At 40.7% G+C, this 22,149-nt stretch overlaps 1 protein-coding gene and 1 long non-coding RNA gene across 19 annotated transcripts in view; one reads left to right on the top strand and one right to left on the bottom strand.

Annotated features, from left to right (window-relative positions):
• Positions 1-657, bottom strand: part of LOC138763823 (uncharacterized) — an 84,007-nt gene extending 83,350 nt beyond the window's left edge. Inside the window, exon 1 of the long non-coding RNA XR_011357849.1 lies at positions 573-657. This is a non-coding gene — a long non-coding RNA (uncharacterized lncRNA). The remainder of the gene's footprint in view (positions 1-572) is intronic.
• Positions 1-22,149, top strand: part of LOC138763819 (serine-rich adhesin for platelets-like) — a 173,277-nt gene that overhangs the window by 139,401 nt on the left and 11,727 nt on the right. The window contains exon 14 of one of the 18 annotated variants that reach the window (XM_069938613.1): positions 12,197-15,667. The exons of the other annotated variants lie outside the window; for them this stretch is intronic. Within the exon in view, the coding sequence (XP_069794714.1) occupies positions 12,197-12,225 (29 nt within the window). The 3' untranslated portion in view covers positions 12,226-15,667. Of the gene's footprint in view, positions 1-12,196; positions 15,668-22,149 lie in introns of those variants that run through there. 18 annotated transcript variants of the gene reach the window in all.

The raw sequence follows: 22,149 nt of genomic DNA on the forward strand, positions 1-22,149 counted from the left end.
GATGGAATTGGTTAGGATATTCGGGTCTTGTAAAGATGAATAACCCCGGTTAGGTTAGTTTAAGTTGATCTTTACTAGGCTAAGTCGCTATGGGGGTTATAGCCTACATCTTTACAAGCTGGTTTACAAGGTTATTCAGTTATAGGGGCATGTACTGTTCATCTTGGAGTTATTCATCTTCACAAGATCCAGATATTCTTAGCAAGGCTGCCTCTGTCATTGTTTCATAATTTTGCAGTGGTTTGATTTAGTATCAAAATAGTACTAGGATACTGTTACTAACTATGCTATTGCACTGCCAGGGCTTAATATAGCCTATTTCATGTTTTTGGTGATTTGGAACAGGTACAGTTTAGCTTGACCATGCAAAAATTGTTTTCTTTGAGGGTGAATTTCATCCGTTACACGCATCATTTTTTCCACCGATTTTCTAGCGACAAACTAGTGCTAGACATTTGACTAGAAAATCAGCTAAAAAAAGGGCAAAATTAAAGTACATCCCCCCCCCCCCCATTCTGGAATGTAACCTTAACTAACATAACCTAACCATTACTAAAAAAGGCAATTCTTACCTTATTCGAAGTTGTCCAGAATCCAGAATCCAGAATCGGTCGCTTGTTTTCCTGTTTGGTGGCGTTCACAAGTTGAGAGTTGGGTGCGTTGTTCCAAGGTCAGCAGCTGACGTTGGAACAACATAAAGCTAACGAGCAAAATGACGTGGGATTGACATTGGTTTCGTACGTTGTACCAACGACAATGACAACATTGTTCCACTGTTGGAACAATGTAGACATGTTATCAGGGATGTCGAATCCAATTTTATAACAAATTGCTAACATCAAGTTTTTGTGTAATTTTATGTCTAAACATTTTAAAATATACTTCTTTTACCTTTTTTACCTTAAAAATATAGCCCAGAGAATTAGCAGCTTAAAATTTGTATGTAATTTTACATGGCAAACATAAGCAGAGATAGAGACAAAGGGCTTAAGTATTTAAGCGGCAACCAGAAACGAGCACTGGCCAAGGCTAAGGTAGCTGAAAATGAAAAACATAGAGGTGCTATCACAAAATTCCTTGTCAGTCCATCTTTGAAACACCCATGTATTGAGGATGAAGAAAACAAAAACAATTCAGAAAATGACAATACAGCCTTGAGTCCAATTACAGTTGATGAATACAATGATGAAATTGATAACAAGTTAGAAAAGGATGACGCAGCTGTGAATCAAATTGAAGACGATCTCAATACACCAGAAGACAAGTGCCAAAGCGGAAAATCCACTTATAGCTGAAAAAGACCAAGCCCAAACATCACACAATGTGAACAATTTTCCACAAAATGAAAAGGGATTGTGTTTTTCAAAGTTTCACTGTAAGAGAAAACTTCCAAATGGGGAGTGTGTTGAAAGACCTTGGATTATATACTCTCAGTCTGCTGATAGAATTTATTGCTTTTATTGTAAACTTTTTAGTAAGAACACAACCAGTGCATTATCAACAAGTGGATTTAACAACTGGTCTAATCTTCATACAAGGTTGTGTGAGCATGAAAATTCTAAAAACCATTTGGAAGCCACATGGAGTTTCTGGGAGTTACACCAAAGACTTTGTAGTGGACAGACAATTGACAAAGAACTTGAAATAATCATCAATGAACATGCAAAGCACTGGCAACAAGTACTCAAAAGGCTAGTAGCAATAGCACATTTTCTTGCTGAGAGAAATCTAGCATTTAGAGGAACAGAGGAAAAAGATGGTAATGAGAATGTACACAATGGAAACTTTTTAGGTCTTGTTGAGCTGTTCGGAAAGTTTGACCCTGTTCTTGAAGAACATTTGCGAAAAGTCAAAACTCACGAAATTCATAATCACTATTTAGGAAAAGATACTCAGAATGAACTACTAGATATTATGGCTACAGCTGTTTTGAATGAGATACTGAAACGCATAAAAGCAGCTAAGTACTACGCCATAATTTTAGACTGCACCCCTGATATGAGTCACCAAGAGCAAATGTCTCTAACGATCAGGTATGTGTCTGATGGTAACTTGGCTCCCTCAGGTGTTTATGAACATTTCATAAAGTTTATGCAGGTTGAAAGTAGCACAGGAGAAGTAGCACAGGAGAAGATTTATATAAAACATTATTAAACATACTGAAGGAATTAAATTTAGAGGTGAAAGACATTCGAAGCCAAGGTTATGACAGCGGTAGCAACATGAAAGGTAACACATCTGGAGTACAAGCATGACTGTTGAAGGATAATTCAAGAGCTTTCTTTGTACCCTATACATGTCACAATTATAATCTTTTACTCGGCGATGTAGCCAAGTGTTGTCCAGATGCTATAACATTTTTTGGGATCTTGCAAAGGATCTACATATTGTTCTCAGCATCAACTAAGAGGTGGGCAGTTTTTAACAAAGATGTACCCTGGTTATCAGTAAAACCCTTGAGCAACACAAGGTGGGAGTGTCGGATTGATAGTGTTAAAGCTATTCGTTATCAGGTTGGAAAAATATCAGAGATATTTGTGGAAATATCAGAGATAACAGATGAGCCCAAGGTAAAAGCAGAAGCTGAATCTTTAGCAAACCAGCTAAAAGACTACAAATTTTTAGTTTCTTTGATATTTTGGCATGAAGTACTTTTTAAAGTTAACTATGTAAGCAAGGAACTACAAGGTGAAACAAAGGACATTGATGAAGGCATGGAGTCATTTGAAAAACTATTATAGAGAGGGAAGTTTTAATGATGTCCTAATAGACGCAAATAAATTGGCTGAAGCTGTTGAATTACCATTGGAGTTTAGACAATTTCAAGAAAAAAAACTACGTAGAAGGAAGGGAATGTTTTCATATGAGGCAAAAGAATAAGCTTTAGATGATCCAAAAGAAGCATACGGAGTACAGTGCTTCAGCTTAGTGCTAGACAAAGCTATTCAATCTTTAGATTTAAGCAGCTTAAAAGCCATGTAAAATTATTTGGATTTTTAAATAACCTTCAGAGCTGACATAAGGAAACGCAGCAGAACTTGAAGCAGCTTTAATTAACACCATACTAAAACAGAGCACTGATAGAGGGGTAGTTACTGAAACAACTAAAGATGTGGATGGTTATCTGTTGGTCGAAGAACTTGAAGCTCTGAAAACTTTTCTTCCCTTCAGTGTCATTAAGCCTCAAGCTCTTTTTGAATACCTGGTAGTAAACAATTGATTCACAGCATTTCCTAACCTGACCGGTGGCCATGTCACTCAGGAGGGAGGTGTTACCTGTGATGACTGGGATGCCCTGGAGCTGAAGTCCTGATATGGCAGTCCCATATTGGGGCATCTCCTTGTCTTTCTGCTGTGCCTCTGCCAGAGCCACAAAGTCCACTCCCCTCGATAGCAAGTGGATACTTTGTCTGGACAGTATGTCGGCCACCACGTTGTCCTTGCTGGAGACATACTTTACATCTGTGGTGTACTCCAAGATGTAAGACAGCTGTTGTTGTTGGAGAGCCGACCAGAGGTCTGAGATCTTAGCCAAGGCGAAAGTCAGGGGCTTATGATCTATGAAAGCAGTGAAGGACCTACCCTCTAGGAAGTACCTGAAGTGGTGGATGGTAAGTACAGCACCAGTAGCTCTCTGTTGAAAGTGCTGTACTTCAGTTCTGGAGGCCGCAGATGTTTGCTGAAGAAAACCAGCAGCCGCCAATTTCCTTTGATCTGCTGCTCCAGGACTCTGCTGATCATCATTCCTGAGGCATCCACCATCAGTGCCGTTGGAGCATCTGGCCTAGGATGTGCCAGGGGAGCAGCGTCTGCCAGGGCTTCCTTGGCCTTCATGAAGACTTCCGCTGACTCCTGATCTGAAGTGGTGTCCTTCGCCTTGCTTGCCATCTGGGTGAACAAGGGTCACATAATCTGGGCAGCTGAGGTGATGAACCTGTGATAGAAATTTATCATCCCCATGAAATCCTGCAGTCCCTTGGTCTTGTTGGGTCTGGGGAACTTCTGGATGGCCTCCACTTTACTGGGTAGCGGTGTGGCTGTTTTCCTGATTATCCTGTGGCCCAGGAAGTCGATGGCCTCCAATCTGAACTGGTCTTTGGCTGGGTTGATCATCAGGCTGAACCCGCTCAGTCGGGTCTAGAGGTTGCAGTGATGCGCCACATGCTCCTGTTGGTTCCTGCTCACCACCAGAATGTCATTCAGGTACATGAAGGTGCTGTCCAGGTCTTGGCCCACTATGTCCATGAATCTGTGCAGTGTTCTTTAGCCTGAATGGCATTCGGAAGAATTTGAAGAGGCCGGACAGGGTGATGATGGCGGACTTGGGGATATTATCGGGGTGTACAAGGATCTGATGATATCCCTGCACGAGGATATCCTTGTCCCTTGCAGGTTAGCTGCGATGTTCTGGATGTGGGGCACGGGGTATCAATCTGGTGTTGTGGCCTTGTTGAGCCGGTGGAAGTTGCCGCATGGACTACAGCCCCCAGATCAGGGGTAGCCAACCTTTTAATTTTTAATCTTTAATTTAGACATACAGCACGGTAACAGGACATTTCAGGCCACGTGTACATACCAGGAGTGTAGGTTAATTGGGTGCCACGGACACATAGGCCAAAATGGCCTGTTACTGTGCTGTATGTCTAAATTAAAAATGTAAAATTAAAAGGTTGGCTACCCCTGCCCCAGATGCTTTGGGTATCATGCACAGGGGAGAAGCCCATGGGCTGTCCGACCACCATATGATGCTGAGCTGCTCCAACTTCCTGAATTCCTCCTTTTCCATCTGGAGCTTCTCTGGAGGAAGGCGTCTTCCCTTGCTTGGAGTGGTGGGCCTTGGGCCAGGATGTTGTTCTGTACTCCATGTCAGGGTATCACCATGGTGAATTAAGGAGGGTGAGTGCAGCAGGGACCCGGGCGTCCTTGTTGTTCAATCTCTGTAAGAAGTCCAGGTGGAGTGCTGGGAGCCTGGCATCTTTGAGGGGGAAGATTTGAAAGGTCTTGGCATAAACCAGTCTCCTTCCCTTGATTCCACTGTGTAGGTGGGCCCTGAGAAGTGGCTATTCCACTGTGGCCAGCGTGAGCACCCTCTATACAAAGCCCATTAAACAGAGAATGAAAGAAGAAAAAGATACACAAAAAAAGCACCCCATTATCAGTGCGTACGTTATGGAGACATGATAATATCACAGTGTTAAAATCTTTACAGAGGCCTACTGGCTAGCCAGTAGCAATCGTAACTCTATATTAGTGCCATTGAGGTACCTATATGGTCTAAGTAATGCTGCCAGATTTTTTAGGAAGGTGTTATATCCTTCCCTGAGATTATTTGTGACCTTTTCAAGTAGGATGCAGCTATTCATCTCCAGAGACCACCTATCCATGAGTAGATGGGAGTTAGACTTCCATGTCACCGCTATACACTTCCTGGCCATATAAAAGGCCATTTCTGTGAATTTAATTTGTGAATTAGTTCGTAATCTACCAACTGTGGTAAAGGACCCCAGAAGACAAAGCTCTGGGTCTACTGGGAAGCTGATTCCTGTGATCTTGGTTAGGGTGTCACAGAGGTCATACCAGAAGAGCTTCACCTTCATGTAAAGCCAGGTAGAATGTAAAAAGGAACCAAGCTCTACACCACACCTAAAACACATCTCTCTGATAATTCAGGTTTATATTTTTGTAATTTCTGTGGGGTGAGGTACAGTTATGGAGAAAATTATAATTGACCTGTAGCGGTGCTATAGATAGACTACAACTCCCGGAAGTCTAGTGAACTGGCACAAGATGTCATAATGTCATGATGTCATGACATTGTGCACATGGTTCAGTATTTCAAAAGAATACGCACGTGACTTGAGTAAAGGAGTTCTGATTTACCAGCAACTGTGTGTGTCATTATTTTACATTCATCAGCTTGCACTCCATTTTCAGTGGCTACATTTGGTGACCCCAACGGATCCAAAACGAGTTTTTGACCATATGGATACTACAGCTATTGCTGTTAAGCTACCACTCTTCTGGACAGCAGAACCAGAGCTGTGGTTTCGACAGGCTGAGGCACAATTTCATCTCAGGAAGATCGAGGTGGGGGGGGAGTCACATGATGGAGTAGTGGCCGGTCGGGTAGAACCAGTCCTCTCCAGAAAAAAGAAAAAAAAGTTTGGAAAAAACAGAGCTCAACAAACATAAAACTCAGGAAATAGAAGATAAAGTTACAGAGAAGAACCAGAAAATGAAAGCCAAAAGAGAGAAAGTAAGAACAACGGAAAAAAAAGAAAGAAAATCACCAGAGAAGAAAGAAGGCCTTACCTGCATGCAGGAGCAGGGAGCTACAGTGGTGAAGAGCGGCCGATCTCCAAAGCTGGTGAGTGCCCAAGAAGTCACGACCTCCCAACCAGTGTACTTCAAAAATGGCTCTCGGAGCCAAACAAAAGTGAGCAGTGCGCAATCAAAAGACAGAGTGAATACCGGCGGGAGGGGGACTCAGCCAAGGAGCGGGCAGCTACAAGGCAACCAGCTGAGAGAGACCCAGCATCGGGGTGCTCAGCTGGAGGAAACCTACAATCAAGAAAAACAGAACAACGGTGAGGAAAGAATCGAGGGGCAGAAGAGGGAGAACAGTGACAAGGGTGATCGACGACGAGATGATCTACAGCAGGAGGCGTAGCAGACGGTTGGCCTGCGACTGGAGGCCCAACAGCAAGAGGCCCAGCAACAGGAGGCCCGACAAAGACACAGAAGTAGCTCATCAGAAAGAGCTGATGAGACACAGATACAAAGAAGAGAAGAAGAAGACACAAACACAGGTACAGACACAAAAGAAGAGGAGGAAGAAGACCAAGATCTTCACAGGAAAAAATAAGGTAAAACAGATGGACAAAATATAGATAAAGCTTTTTTTGAAGAGCAAATGAGATCATTAAAAGAATGGTTATCATTCGAATTTAGTGCAATTAAAAGAAAAATGAAAAAAGCAGAAGATAAAATGCAAAGTTTAAAAATGGTCATGACAGAAATAGGGAAAAGAATAGAAAGTGTGGAGGAACGGGAAACTGCTGTAGAAATGGAAATAAATTATTTAAGAGAAAAATTGGAAGAAAGTGACAAAAATATTAAGGAGTTACAAGAGTTATTGTCTCAGAAAATTGATATGTTGGAAAACTACAGTAGGCGAAACAACATAAAAATAGTGGGCCTGAAGGAGGGTGAAGGAGGCTCAGACATGAAGGAATTTATAAAAGGATGGATCCCGAAGGTGTTGGGAATGACAGATTTACATGAAGAAATAGAAATAGAAAGGGCACATAGAACACTAGAACCGAAACCGCAGCCACATCAAACACTGAGATCCATCTTAATAAAACTTTTAAGATATACGACAAAAGAGAATATACTGGAGCGGGAAAGGAATAAAGTTAGAGAAGATAATAAGCCATTGGAATATAAGGGACAAAAAATATTTTTTCACCTGGACATAAGTTTTGAACTCTTAAAGAAGAGGAAGGAGTTTAATATGGCAAAAAACGATTTTATGGAAGAAAGGCTATAACTTTATGCTGAGACATCCAGCTGTACTTAAATTATTTATACCTGGGGAACAGAATAGGCTGTTCTCAGATCCAAAGAAAGCACAAGAATTTGCAGAACGTTTGCAGGATAGAAGAGATGAAGAGGAGTGACAAGAAAGAAGACTGCCAATAAAATATACAAAAAGATGTAATAATATAAAGTAAAATAAAGTATATATAAAGATCTAAAGATGGAAAAGGGAAGGGAAAGGAGTGAAGGAAGGGGAAAAAAGAGAAAGCTTTGTTATATGTATAGAAAAACAGAGTTTTCTGGGGGGGGCTGGGGGGGAGAAGATAACCGCAACTGTGAAATCAGTTGACGCTTGCGAGTCAGATTGCAAACCAAATGGAAAGGGGAGTTGTGGTTGCCTGGCAAGGGATAAGGGGCAGAGGAGTTCATTTGGGTTTAAAATGTTATTGGTTGTGGGGATTGTTGGGGTATTTTATGTTTTAAGTGTGTTGTCATATAATGAGATTAAAAAGGAAAACTTAGAAAACAATAATGAAAAAAAAGGGGATGGAGGTGGCAAGGAGGCAGAAAAGAGGTAAAACAAAAATATAAGATGGCCACGTTGAACTATATGACTATAAACATTAATGGAATACATAACCAAATTAAAAGGAAGAGGCTACTAAATTTACTGAAAAAGGAAAAAAATAGATATAGCATTTGTGCAGGAAACATATCTAACCAAGGTGGAACATAACAAATTGGAGAGAGACTGGGTAGGACACATAGCGGCATTATCATATAATTTAAAAGCTAGAGGTGTAGCCATATTAGTTAACAAAAATGTACCAGTCAAGATAGAGGAGAAAATAACAGATCCAGCAGGAATGTTTGTAATGATAAAGTGTCAGATATACTCAGAATTTTGGAATTTGCTCAATATATATGCATCTAATGATGAGGATCAAAAGTTTATGCAAGATATTTTTTGAAGATTGCTGATACACAAGGAAATTATTGATAGGAGGAGATTTTAACCTTAATTTGGATCCAGTGTTGGATAAAACTGGAAAAAAAGACAAGTAAAAAGAATAAAGTGGCCAAATTTATGGTTAAATCAATGCAGGAAATGAAACTTATGGAGTTTCTGAGGAGACAAGCACCCAAAAGAGAAGAAGTATTCATATTACTCAAATAGGCATAAAACATACTTAAGGATTGATATGTTTTTGTTGTCGGCTCATATTCAAAGGAGAGTTAGGAAAACTGAGTATAAACCTAAACTACTTTCATATCATTCACCCCTGCTATTAACAATAGAACTGGAGAACATCCCACCAAGAACATCTAGATGGAAGTGAAACCCCATTCCATTTAAAAGGCAGGAATTTAGAGAGTTTATTGAACACCAAATTAAAACATATTTTGAAATAAACACAGAATCTGTCAAAGATAAATTTATACTATGGGATACAATGAAAGCATTCATTAGAGGACAGATAATAAGTTATGTAACTAAGATGAAAAAGGAATACAATTGGGAAATAGAGCAGCTGGAAAGAGAGATAGCAAGTACAGAAAAGGAACTAGTGAAAAGGGACGATATAAAGAAAAAGAGAGAATTGGTGGACAAAAAAAAATGAAACATTACAAATATACAAGGTGTACAAAATGTACAATGTACAAGGTACATTATGTACAAATGTACATAATGAAAACAAAGCAAAAGTATTACGAATTGGGAAAAAAAACACATAAAATATTGGCCTAGCAACTTAAAACAGAGCAAGCTAAAAGAACTGTATTGGCGTCAAGGAAAAAGGACAAACAAATCACATATAACCCAACAGAGATTAATGAAAACTTTAATGAATTTTATGAACAACTATACCTAAATGAAAATGAGGGGGAAAATGATAAAATAGAAGAGTTTTTAGCTAAAATTGAACTGCCGAAACTGCAAGTAGAGGATCAAAGCAAACTGATAAAACCGTTCAAAATAGAGAAAGTACAGGATATATTAAAAAAGCTGCCGAACAATAAAACACCAGGAGAGGATGGATTTCCAATAGAATTTTATAAAACATTTAAGAAGTTATTAATTCCTCCTCTCCTGGAAATAATGAATCAGGTAGAAGAAACACAAAACTTATCAGATTCATGCAAGACAGCAATAATTACAGTAATACCAAAGATGGGGAAGGATCCATTAACACTAGCATAATATTGGCCAATATCCTTACTTAACTTGGATTATAAGATAATAGCAAAATTATTAGAAAACAAATTGGCCGACTGTGTACCAAAAATAGTAAAACAAGATCAAACTGGATTTGTCAAGAAAAGATGAACAATGGACAATGTCTATAAATTTGTTAATTTAATTCATGCAGCTCAAAGGAATAAAAAAACCAACAGTGGCAGTTGCTTTAGACGCAAAAAAAGCCTTTGACAGGGTAGAGTGGAACTACTTATTTAAAGTGTTACAGAAATTCAATCTGCCAGAAAAATATATTAACTGGATTAGAGCATTATGGACCATTGGCAAAGGTAGTGGTAAATGGGTATGTATCGAACCAGTTCAAACTAAGCAGATCAACTAGGCAGGGATGCCCATTATCCCCCTCATTGTTTGCTTTAGCAATAGAACCATTGGAAGAGCTGATAAGAAAGGAAAATAAAATAAAAGGGAAGGAGAAGGAGTATAAAATCATCTTATTTGCAGACGACATCATAGTATACCTAACAGAACCAGAGGTAACAGAAAAAGAATTACATAAGAAACTGAAGGAATATGGAGAAATATTGGGGTATGAGATCAACGCAAATAAAAGTGAAGTGATGCCAATGAGTAATGCGGATTATACAGAACATAAAAAGAATCTCCATTTAAATGGAAAACACAAGCAATCCGATACCTAGGTATCAGGATAGACAATAACTTAAACCACTTGTACAAACTAAATTATCAGCCATTAATAAAGAAATTACAGGAAAACTTAGAACATTGGAAAGAATTACTGCTAACGTTGATAGGGAGGATTAACTGCATTAAAATGAATGTGTTCCCAAGGATACAATACTTATTTCAAACGTTACCAATTCGCTTAACAGAGAAATTCTTTGCTGAACTAAGGAGAATAATAAGAACATTTTTATGGAAAGGGGGGGAAACCAAGGGTAGTGCTAGATAAATTAACAGAGAAGTATAATCAAGGTGGTTTGCAGTTACCAAACTTCAGAAATTATTACAGAACTGCACAATTAAGATACTTATCAGATCGTTACCAGACGAGAGGAAAACCAGATTGGACTAAGATATAACTAGATAAAATAGGAAAGAAGGTACCGGAACACATATACTTTATAAATGGGATGAAAAGTTGATGCAATATAACAGCTCACCAGTGTTGCATCATTTACTTAATATACCAAAAATGCTATTGATGCAAAATCCACTAATCCCTTTTACAATAGATAACCTTTCCTTTAGAGATTGGGAGAGAAAAGGAATCAAGAGAATAGAAAATTGTTTTTTGGGAAATAACTTATTAACATTTGAACAGTTGAAAGATAAATATGGAATAACTCACAGTACAATGTTTGCATACCATCAACTGAAAGCTTATTTAAAGGACAAATTGGGATTGAGATTACCAGAAGGAAGCAGCTTTGAATATGTGATTACAGACACAATGATAATTAAAACAATTTATAACAAATATTTACATTAAGCTGCAAGGCAAGGAAAATGATGAAATAAGGTATAAACCCAAACATAAGTGGGAAAAGGACTTAAATATAAAGATAAAGAATGAAACATGGGAAAAGTTATGTTCTGGAACTATGAAGAATACAATAAAAACAAGGTTACCCATGATACAGTATAATTGGTTACACAGGTTATATATCACTCCTCAACAATTAAAAGAATGGGATCCAACAATATCGGATAGGTGTTTTCACTGTAAAAATGAAATTGGAACAACAATACATGCAATTTGGGCATGTACAAAAGTAAATATATTTTGGGAAGAACTAAATCAGATATTAAATAAAATCACAAAAAACAACATATCAAAAAATCCAGAAATTTTTCTTTTAAATAACATAAGAAGGAAAGAATTAGATCTCAAATTGGTTAAAGCACAAAAAAGATTCATTATGATAGCCTTAGCAGTAGCAAAAAAATGTATAATGTCAACTTGGAAAATAGAAGAGAGCCTGAGAATACAGCAATGGTACACGGAAATTAATGTGTATTCCAATGGAAAAAATTACATATAATTTAAAAAATAAAGTTACATTGTTTGAACAAATTTGTGAACCATACATGAAACATAACAGAAAGAGCCTGCCTTGGACCTCCATCTCCTAAAATGATAAGAAGATAAAAGCGATTAGATTTAATGTGTAAAAATAGATGACACATCTTTCTTGTTTGTTTTTTTTTGTGTGAAGGTATTGTTTTATGGTTTTATTGTATTTTATATGTTTAATATTTATTGGTTTTGGAGGGGGTGGGAAGTGGGGAGAAGGGGGAAATGTCACTGTGTATATATAATGAGAACTATCTGTACATATTTTGGGTTGATATGGTTCATAGTGTGATAAATAAAAAATTACAAAAAAGGAATATCAAGGTGGACACGACTCACTATTATCATCTCTTCAGTACCTTGGACCAAGCCACTGCCAAGCTAGTCGGTGATGTCCTGCGCAATCCACCGGAGGCTGGAGAGCACAAGTATGAGACTCTAAAGGTGCTCCTGCTGCGAATTTACAGCAGAGAGAGGGCCGCCAGACTGTTACACAAGGCGGAATTGGGTGACTGCGCCCCATCTGAACTAATGGACGTCATGCTGTGCCTGGCATCTGGCCAATGGCTAGATATGTTATTCGAGCAGCTCTTTCTGGAGAGGATGCCAGAAGTCTTATTTTCGCAGAGTTCTTTTGAAGACCCCAGGGCAGTAACTGCAGAGACAGACGTCCTGTGGCTGGCAAAAAAAAACACAACAAAAGGTCTTCAGACAATGTTACTGCATCACATCTGTCCGCACCCAGCACCTCCATTGTTAACACTACTTCCCAAGCCAATGCTCTCAACACACCAGCTCCTGTAACGAGTCAGGCAGACAGCCTGTTGGCACTTCCACCTGGTGTTTTTATCACCACCATTGGGGAGTCAATGCATGTAGGTGCCAGCCTCCCTATGCATTCTCAGGGAAACGCCCTGGCTGACCGTCGTTAATGGCTGTGACAGATGGGTGAAAATCTATGAGCCTTCTATATGTTTGAGATCTTCTATCCCAATGTAAATTTTTGGTGGACACAGGATTGGAGGTTAGTGCTTTTCCACCTATCCCGAGCCTCCAGCTCAATAGTCAATAGTTCACATATGGCACCACAAAAATGTATCTTCAGTTAGAAGGGAACATTTACACATGGCCTTCTATTATAGCAGCAGTGTCACAACTGCTACTTGGGGCCAATTTCCTTCAAGCTCATTCGATCATGGTGGATTTTAAAGGGCATTGGCTGATGGATAATACCACATTTCAAACTATTTTCCTGGCAGAATCACATGTTCCTGTGCTATGCCTTCAAGACCTGTGAAAGACTGTTGATAAGTTCTCCAGACTTGTAGAAGAGTTTCCTGAAATTACAACTCAGCAATTTTCAACCCCCACCACAAAACATCATATTTCTACCAAGGGTGTTAAGGCACGTTGCTTGCTTCCAGAGAAACATCAATTAGCTAGACAAGAATTCCACAAAATGGAAGAGCTGGGAATAATTCATAGGTCTGAAAGCCCATGGGTGTCTCCATTACATTTAGTCCAAAAAAAAGGGTGGAGACCTTGTGGAGAATATGGATGGTTCAATGATGCCTCTATACCGGATCGCTACCCTATTCAAGATTTTTCAGTGAATCTGCATGGGGAAAAAATCTTTTCAAAAGTGGACTTGGTGCATGGATATCACCAGGTGCCAGTGGAACTAGATGACATCCCGAAAATGGCAATAATTACCCCTTTTGGATTGTTCGAATTTTGATGTATATAGCGTAGATCTTTCAAGTGAGTTATGGATGCAGTTAGACGTGGCAAGGCCAACATTTATCTAGACAACATATTAGTCACCAGCAAAATGGAAGAGGAGCACATGGAACATCTCCGAACATTCTCTTTAGTCATCTGCGAGAATTTGGACTGACCATCAATCCAGATAAATGTATTTTCGGACAACTGTCCATAGAATTCCAGGGGCAAACAATCACCAACAAGGGCATGTTTCCACTGCCTTCCAAGATTGACGCCATTACTGAATATTCTAGACCAATCACTGTTAAAGTTCTTGGGCACAGTTAATTTTTATCGTTGATTCCTTCCACCAGCAGCTCACGTTATGAAGCCTCTGTTCAATCTGATGTCTGGTAATGCTAAATCATTCTATTCAAATGGACAGATGAAAGTCAAAATGCTTTCATAAAGTCAAAGGAACAATTAGCTCAAGCAACTGTGCTCAGTTATCCAGTCCTAAACGCAGCCACTGCCCTTTCAACAGATGTATCTGATGACACCATAAGGGGGCACTCTGTAGCAGTATGTCGATGGACAATGGAAGCCATTGGCATTCTTTAGCTGCCACTTCCATGACGCTGAGATAAAATACCGCACCTTTGTTAAAGAGCTCCTAGTCATATATTTGTCTGTCCGTCGCTTCCATTACTTTTTGGAAGGCAGACCCTTCACCATGTTCACAGTGTTTTCGAATGTGTTGGAGCCCTGGTCAGCTCAACAACTGTGGCAGTGATCCTTCATTTCAGAATTCTCTACCAGAATGATGCACACTTCTGAAAAAGACAATGTAGTGCACTTTACCGCTCAGTTGCACTCGAGATATCAGCTATGGACCATGGTACTGACTGCGTGCTTCTCACCGCTGTCCAAGCACAAGCACAAGATGGTGAGATGGAGTCGTATCACACCTCGATAACCAAGGACTTCCTCATCCATCCATCAGATCGACCGTTCATCTAATTTCAGACAGATTTGTTTGGCACAGTCTGAAGAAAGACATCATGCAAAGGGCCAGATCTTGTGTAGCTTGTCAGAAAGTCGAAATACATTGGCATATGAAAGCACCACTATAATCCTTCCCATCGATAACTCACCATGTCCATGTGGACATCATGGGACCAATTCCAGTTTCACAAGGCTACCACTACCTCTTCACAGTGATCGATAGGTTTACGAGATGCCTGAGGCAGTCCCTATGGCAGATGCTTTTTCAGACTCTTGTGCACGAGCATTCCTTAATTCCTGGGTGGCTTGCTTCGGCCTACCAGCACGCATCACTTCTGACAGAGGACCTCAGTTCGCATCTTCGCTATGGATGGCCTTATCTCGACTGCTCGGCTCTAGGCTTCATCATACAAGCTCCTATCACCCGCAATCCAATGGGATGGTTGATCAATTCCATCGTCATCTTAAATCAGCCTTAATGGCTCATTTGGACAGTCCCAACTGGGCAGATGAATTACCATGCATGTTGTTTGGCGTTAGGGCAACTATAAAAGAGGATCTTCACACTTCGGCTATGGAGCTTGTATACAACACACCTTTGATGGTCCCAGGGAAATTCATTCCACATGGATCCAGTAAAGGTGAAGATCCCAAAGAGCTGCTGAGCAGATTAAGAGACACCTTAGGCAAATTATCCCCTGTACCACCATCATCACATGGCAAATTGTTTCTTTTGTACCACGTGAACTGAATGACTGTAAATAAGTGTTCATACATAGAGGAACACATGGACAGCCCTTGAAGGTGCCACACGAGGTAATGTACAGGGTGATAAGACAAATGAGGTCAACCTGCATCTTGGACATTGCTATGCAGCCTCTGTCATTCACAGACTGAAACCTGCCCATGTTGAAAAAACTGCCCCTATTGAACAGGGATGTAGGGGTCAACCACCCAAAAAACTACCAGGTGATAGTGCCAGTTCTTGGAGTGGGGGGGTGGGGGATGGTGTAATGGCACCATAGATAGACTACAACTCCCAGAAGTCTAGCAAATCAGCACTGGATGTCATAACGTTATGACGTGGTGCATGTGGTTCAGTGTTTTAAAAGAATATGCATGTGACTTGAGTAAATGAGTTCTAATTTACCTGCAACTGTGTGTGTTGTTATTTCGCATTCATCAGCCACCACTGCGTTTTCAGTGGCTACAGACCAATTTATATCTGATATTGATTGTAGCCAACATACTTCCCTGACGTAGATCTGATCAGAGTTGTTTGTTAATTGTTGTGTCTAAGTCTGACTTCCATCTTACCCTAGATTTGTGCAAACCTGGCTTTGGGCTCTCACTCATCAATAAAAAATACATGCTAGAAATAAACTTATATACATTTCCTTCATGGAGTAATTTCTCCTTTTCATGAGTCTCAATAGAGTCATTTCAGGACCCAAATTGGTCCTAAGGAAGGATCACAACTGAAGGTAACAAAAAAAGGTCTTATTGGACATGTCATATTTCTTCTTCAGCTGTTCAAATTACATGAAAAATCCTTTCTCATAACAATCCTCCAGACATTACGGTACCAGGTTTCCAAAATTTTATTGTTCAAGTCATGGGATATAAGTTCATTCTGTCTTAAAGGTCTCCTCGGTGACAATCCGCTTTTCAGTCCAGAGCCTCCACAGGTCTCACACCATATTTTAACCAAGTGTTTTAAAATGGGTTGACTGTCCTGCTGGCTATAATTCTGGAATTGCATTTATACATGAAATCATTATACACCTCTTTAAAGATTGCAATCCAATTTGTAGCCAGGAGGGGTTTTGCCCCTCTCAAAAAATGAATAAATGAATCTCATTTGGGCCACTAAATAATACTTTTTGAAACTAGGCAACTGGATGCCTCCTAACCTATAATTCCATGTTAACTTTTATGAGCCCTTCTTCAAGCAGAATGAGCCAAAAGCAGGAAATCTCAGAACAACTCAGAATTCAGAGAATGCCAGCACGGGAAGGAATCCAGACCATTAAAAGATGTTAAATGGATTTGAAAAGGGGAGAGGTGAGAATTTATCATATTTGTGCGAAAGGAGATGGGAGAGACAGCTAGTGGAAAGCAATAGGGAAAGAAGTAAGGAGGGCTGGGGGAATTTAAACGAAAGCCAGAGAAGTCAATGTTAATGTCATCTAATTGGAGGGTGCCTAGTTGGAAGATGAAGTGTTGTTCTTCCAATTTTCTGGTGGTCTCAGACTGTAAGTGCATGAGACCATGGACAGATATTTCAGCAAGGGAATGGGATGGGGAATTGAAATAGATGGTCACTGCTGGGAGATCCCCATTATTGCGGTGGGCAGAGCCAAGATGCTCAACAAAGCAATCTCCCAGTCTGCACCCTATCTCTCTGATGTAGAGGACAGGAACACCAGATGCAGTAGATGACTCCTGCTGATTCACAAGTGAAATGTTCACTTGAAAAGAATGTTTGGGCCCCGAATGGTGAAGAGGGAGGTGGTGTGGGTGCAAATGGAACATCTCCGACATTTCCATCAGGGGTAGGTTCCAAGGGGATGATTGATGGGAGTGGACAAGGGGATCACAGAGGAAGTGGACCCTGCAGAAGGTGAGGGGAATATGTGTCTAGTGGTGCGATCAGATAGTAGGTGGTGGAAATGACAGAGGAAGATGTTTGCATGCAAAGGCTGTTGGGGTGGTAGATGAGGACGAGAAATCCTGCCTTTGTTGTGCTTGGTGATGGAGGGGGTCAGTGCAGATATGGTGGGTAATGGAGGATATGCAGTGAGTGCCAAGTTGATGGTGGTAGAGGGAAAGCCACGTTGTTTGAAGAAGGAGGCCATCTCTGATATTCTGGCATGGATGTCCTCATCCTGGGTGCAGATGCGGCGGAGACAGAGAAATTTAGAGAATGGAATGGAATCCTTACAGGGGAAAGGGAGGAAAGAGGTGTAGTCGAGATACTTGTGGGAGTTTGTGGGTTTGTAGAAGATGTCTGTTGAGAGATTATCTCCTGAGATGGAGACGGAGAGATCAAGGAAATGGAGAGTGTTGCTTGAGATAGACCATGTGAATTTGAGGTCAGAGTGAAAATTGGCAGCAAAGTGAATTAAATCAAAGAGTTCATCATGGGTGCATGAGGCAGCACCAAAGTAGTCATCAATGTAGCTGAGGAAGAGTTGAGGGGCCTCACCTGTGTAGACTTGTAGCATGGATTGCTCCATATAGTCAACAAAAAGGCAGGCATAGCTTGGGCCCATGCAGGTACCCATGGCTACCCCTTTGACATGGATAAAGTGGAATGAATCAAAGGAAAAATTATTGAGGATGAGGACAGGTTCTGCCAACCAGAGGAGGGCAGTGGTGGAGGGGGGCTGGTTGGTTCTGTTGTCCAGAAAGAAACTAAGGACTTTGAGGCCTTCAGTATGGAGGATAAGATGTATCGGGATTGGATTTACATGGTAAACATGGGATGATTGAGTTCAGGGAACTGGAAGTTGTTGAAGTGATCGAGGATGTGTGAAGTGTCCTGAATGAAGGTCGGGAGGGATTGGACTTAGGGGGACAAAACAGAGTCAAAGAAAACAAAAAAAAAAACAATTCAGTGGGGCAGGAGCACGCGGACACAATGGATCTACTGTGACAAATAGGTTTGTGGATCTTGGGTAAGAGGTAGAAACAGGCAGCGTGGGGATGGGAAACAGTAAGGTTGGAGGCCGTGCGAGGGAGGTGACCAGAAGTGATGAGTTCAGAGATGGTGCATGATAGTGTTGTTTAATGTGTTTTGGTGGGGTCCTGTTGGAGGGGTAAGTAAGAGAAGGTATCTGAGAGTTGTCATCTGGCTTCAGTCAGATAGAGGTCAGTGCATCAGACAACAACAGCGCCACTTTTGTTTGCAGATGGTGAGATTTGGATTGGTGTGGAGAGATTAGAGGGCCAGGTGTTCCAAGGGGATGAGATTGGAATTAGTGAGGGGAGTAGTAAAGTCAATACAATTGATGTCGTGGAAGCACTTGGAATAATAAAGGTCCAGAGCAGGCAGAAGACAGGAGCGAGGTTTCCAGGAGGAGGAAGAAGGTTTAAAGCAGAAGAAGGGATCTATAGTGGGGGATATAGAATCATGATTGTGGAAGTAAGCATGGAGACAGAGCCAAAAGAAGAAAAGTTCAACATAATGGTGACCGCGGAACTTGTTGAGGTGTGGGCAAAGGGGGATGAAGATGAGACCTCTACTGAGGACAGAGCATTCAGTCTCCAAGAGGGGAAGGTTGGAGGGGATGGTGAAGGCCAGGCAGGGATTAAGGAGGAGAATAGGGTGGATCAGGAGGTGGAGAGAAGGAAGGGTCCAAGGGAGGGAGTGGAGGGTTGGGTAAGTCAGAGGGTGGAGAGAGAGCCCCATGCACTTCCAGAGCCAGAATGAGAGTCCACAACAGAGGCTCGGTCCTGTAGGCCACAGTGGCCAAGGTGGAAACTCGCATCCAAAGCTTGATCTTGTAGATCGCCAAGTTCAGGATGAAAGTTCATGTCAGAGGCTCAATTCCATAGGTCGCCATGGCCAAGGTGGAAACCCGTGTCAGGAGCTCAGTCCTGTGGGCCGGTGGGGCCAGAGTGGACACCCACGTGGGCGGTCCTCGAGGAGGCAGTCTCCAGGGATACGAACTTCCAATCCTTGATGGATGCCAGATGTGTGTAGAATCAGTGGTTGAATGCGTGGATCCAGCGGAAGATGAAGTGTAGGAGAGGTCTGTGGCAGATCATGGTGAGTGAAGTATGGAGCTGTGGTAGCGAGAGAAAGAGGATTTTCTGGTACGTGCACAACATGCTGAGGGTAGTCCGCAGGATGTGGCAAGAGAAATGAACAGAGCAGGAGTCAATGCAGCACAGGTACCTGAGATCTGGTGGGAGCCAAACTGTAAGGCTTGGAACCAGACCTGGTATCCACGTGGCACCATATGGTGGTGGAGGCAAGTAGCCAGGAAAGACATGTGACTCTTTTTATGTTTCTGAATAACTTACTCAACTATACACTGGAGACCACTAAATAAATCATAGATAGCATGGGGTTTATCAGTTCACATTCTTTGATACTGCTTGAGCTTGCTCACAGCTGACGAGCCATTTTTCATTTCTTGTCCATCTGTTTGTTTCCCATTCAATCATATTTATAAAGTATATACCTTTCATTTACCTCTTTAATACTGTTCTTTTGGAAAAATTCCCACTCACAAGGTTACTATTACTTTTCTCAACTCTCCAAACAAAACTGATTCAATTGATGACATCATCACCAATTATTACCACAAAATAGGCATGGACATCCCTTCCTGTGAATAATATACTCACTCTAAACTTTACCCTTTATGCTGTAGTATTGTTAAATCCTCCAACCAAGTCCTCAACAGTGGAACGGGTAGATGAAGTTACTCTGAACTCAACAGCTGTGAAGGTGAGCGAAGACTGCAGCAAATCCATCAGCTCCAATGACATTGGAATTAGTTGGTTGATTTGTAAAGTATCGTGTGCTTCTTGGAGTGCCACATCAAGTACATATTAAACATGCAAACACAGGCGTCTTCACTCTGTGAATCAACAGAACAAAGGTCATCATCCTCTACCTCAAGGGATAGACACAACGAGGATTGTTAAGAATGCAACAGGCTATATTTCCCATTTTTATATTCTCTAATATAGCAGATAAATGATAAAACATCTCTACAATGATTAGAACACAATAGGCTAAAGCAAATAAGTGACCATAAATTTGGTTCCATATGCAGGCTCTCTCATGGCTTAAAACCACAGTATGCACAAATTTTACCATATTATTCCCTATATTTGTGCATGCATCCAGGTTCTTTATCCTAACACCAATTCTTGGGTCCTTTGTCAATCCTCTCTGCTGACTTTGTTCCAAGTTGCAAAGTTGTATTTTATTGTGAAGTAACTAGGTTTCACATCCCCTCTATTGGCTGCAACTCCCTTGGCACTGTTCCCACACTTGCTATTGGTTATTCCAGTTCAACATATAAAATTAGATGATGAAGAAGAATTTCTACTCTTCATCCTTTGAAACTGCCCCAGCTTCAAGAATCAAGTGGATCACTTGCTGATTATAGGGTTTTCTTCAGAACTAGCTGATGACTCCCCTCAGTATATAGATATAACAACAAAGAATGTAAAATATGAGCCACACAATCTTCAGAAACACCTCCAAACAGGCCACTAACCTGTTAAAGCAATACTTTTACAACCTGGGTTGTTTGAGAGGGCTTTTTGACTGTTGCCCATACTGGATTAACAGAAGTATTTACTACTAGCTGGGCAATACGTGCAGAAAATAATGGAAATAACAACAGAAAAGCAGCTTGACTTTGATCACCAGTTCTCCAATTGTCAATTATTTCCACTTCATGCAAGTATGCTCCTCTACTCATTCTTTGATTCTGATAATCTTTCTGTTGTTATTGCAATGTTCCTTACAAACTCCATCTGATTTTTAAATTTTATTTTCAATGGAATTTTGGCTTCACTGACACAGAAGGGATTTTTTGCACGAGAAGGCTGGGTGAGATACTTTCTTTGAAACACTATAGTGATTGTACGACTGTTCATTATTAGGTATAGAATAGGAAAGGCTATAAATTTGCAAATCATGATCGTGTATAACTAAAAGAATATGGAAGAAGGCCTGTGGCAATGATGTTTCTATGGAACAATGGCATATCTCCTGTGCATAGAGCAAATATTTTTTCTTGCATCATGTTGAGTCCAGTGATCATAATGCCATTAGTTTCAAGTTAATTAGGGTAAAGGATTTGGTCCTTGGGTTGACATTCTAAATTGGAGAAAGGCCAATTTTGAGGAAATGAGAAAGGATCTATAAAGTGTAGATTGGGATAAGTTGTTTTCTAGCAAGGATGTGTTCGGTAAGTGGAAGGACATCAAAGGCGAAATTTTGAGAATATTGAGTTTGTATGTTTCTGTCAGAATTAAAGGCAAAGTTAACAGGCATAATGAACCTTGGTTTTCTAGGGATATTGGGGATCTGGTTTGGAAGAAGAGAGAGGTGTGTAGCAAGTAGAGGCAACAAGGAGCAAATTAGGTAATTGAGGAATATTTTAAAAAAGCAAAAAAAAAACAAAGGAAATCAAATGGCTAAAAGAAGATATGGGTTGGCTTTGGCAAACAATGTGAAGGAAAGTCATAAGGGTTTCTATTGGTAAATAAAGAGCAAAAGGACAGTGAGGAACAAAATTGGTCCTCTTGAAGATCAGAGTGCAGCCAGAAGAGATGGGGAGATCATAAATGTTTTTTTTGCATCAGTATTTACTCAGGAAACTGGCACAGAGTCTAGGGAAGTAAAGAAAACAAGCAGTGAGGTCATGGAACCTTTCCATATTAAAGAGGAGGAGGTGCTTGCTCTCTTAAAGCAAATAAGGGTCGAGGGTGGATAAATGTCCAGGGCCTGACGAGATGTTCCCACAGACCTTGAGGGAAGCTAGTTTAGAAATTGCAGGGGCCCTGGCAGAAATATTTGGAATGTCCTTAGCCATGTATGAGGTGCCAGAAGATTTGTGGGTAGCTC

The sequence above is a fragment of the Narcine bancroftii genome, chromosome 5 (assembly GCF_036971445.1).
Source record: "Narcine bancroftii isolate sNarBan1 chromosome 5, sNarBan1.hap1, whole genome shotgun sequence".
Classification (NCBI taxonomy): domain Eukaryota; kingdom Metazoa; phylum Chordata; class Chondrichthyes; order Torpediniformes; family Narcinidae; genus Narcine; species Narcine bancroftii.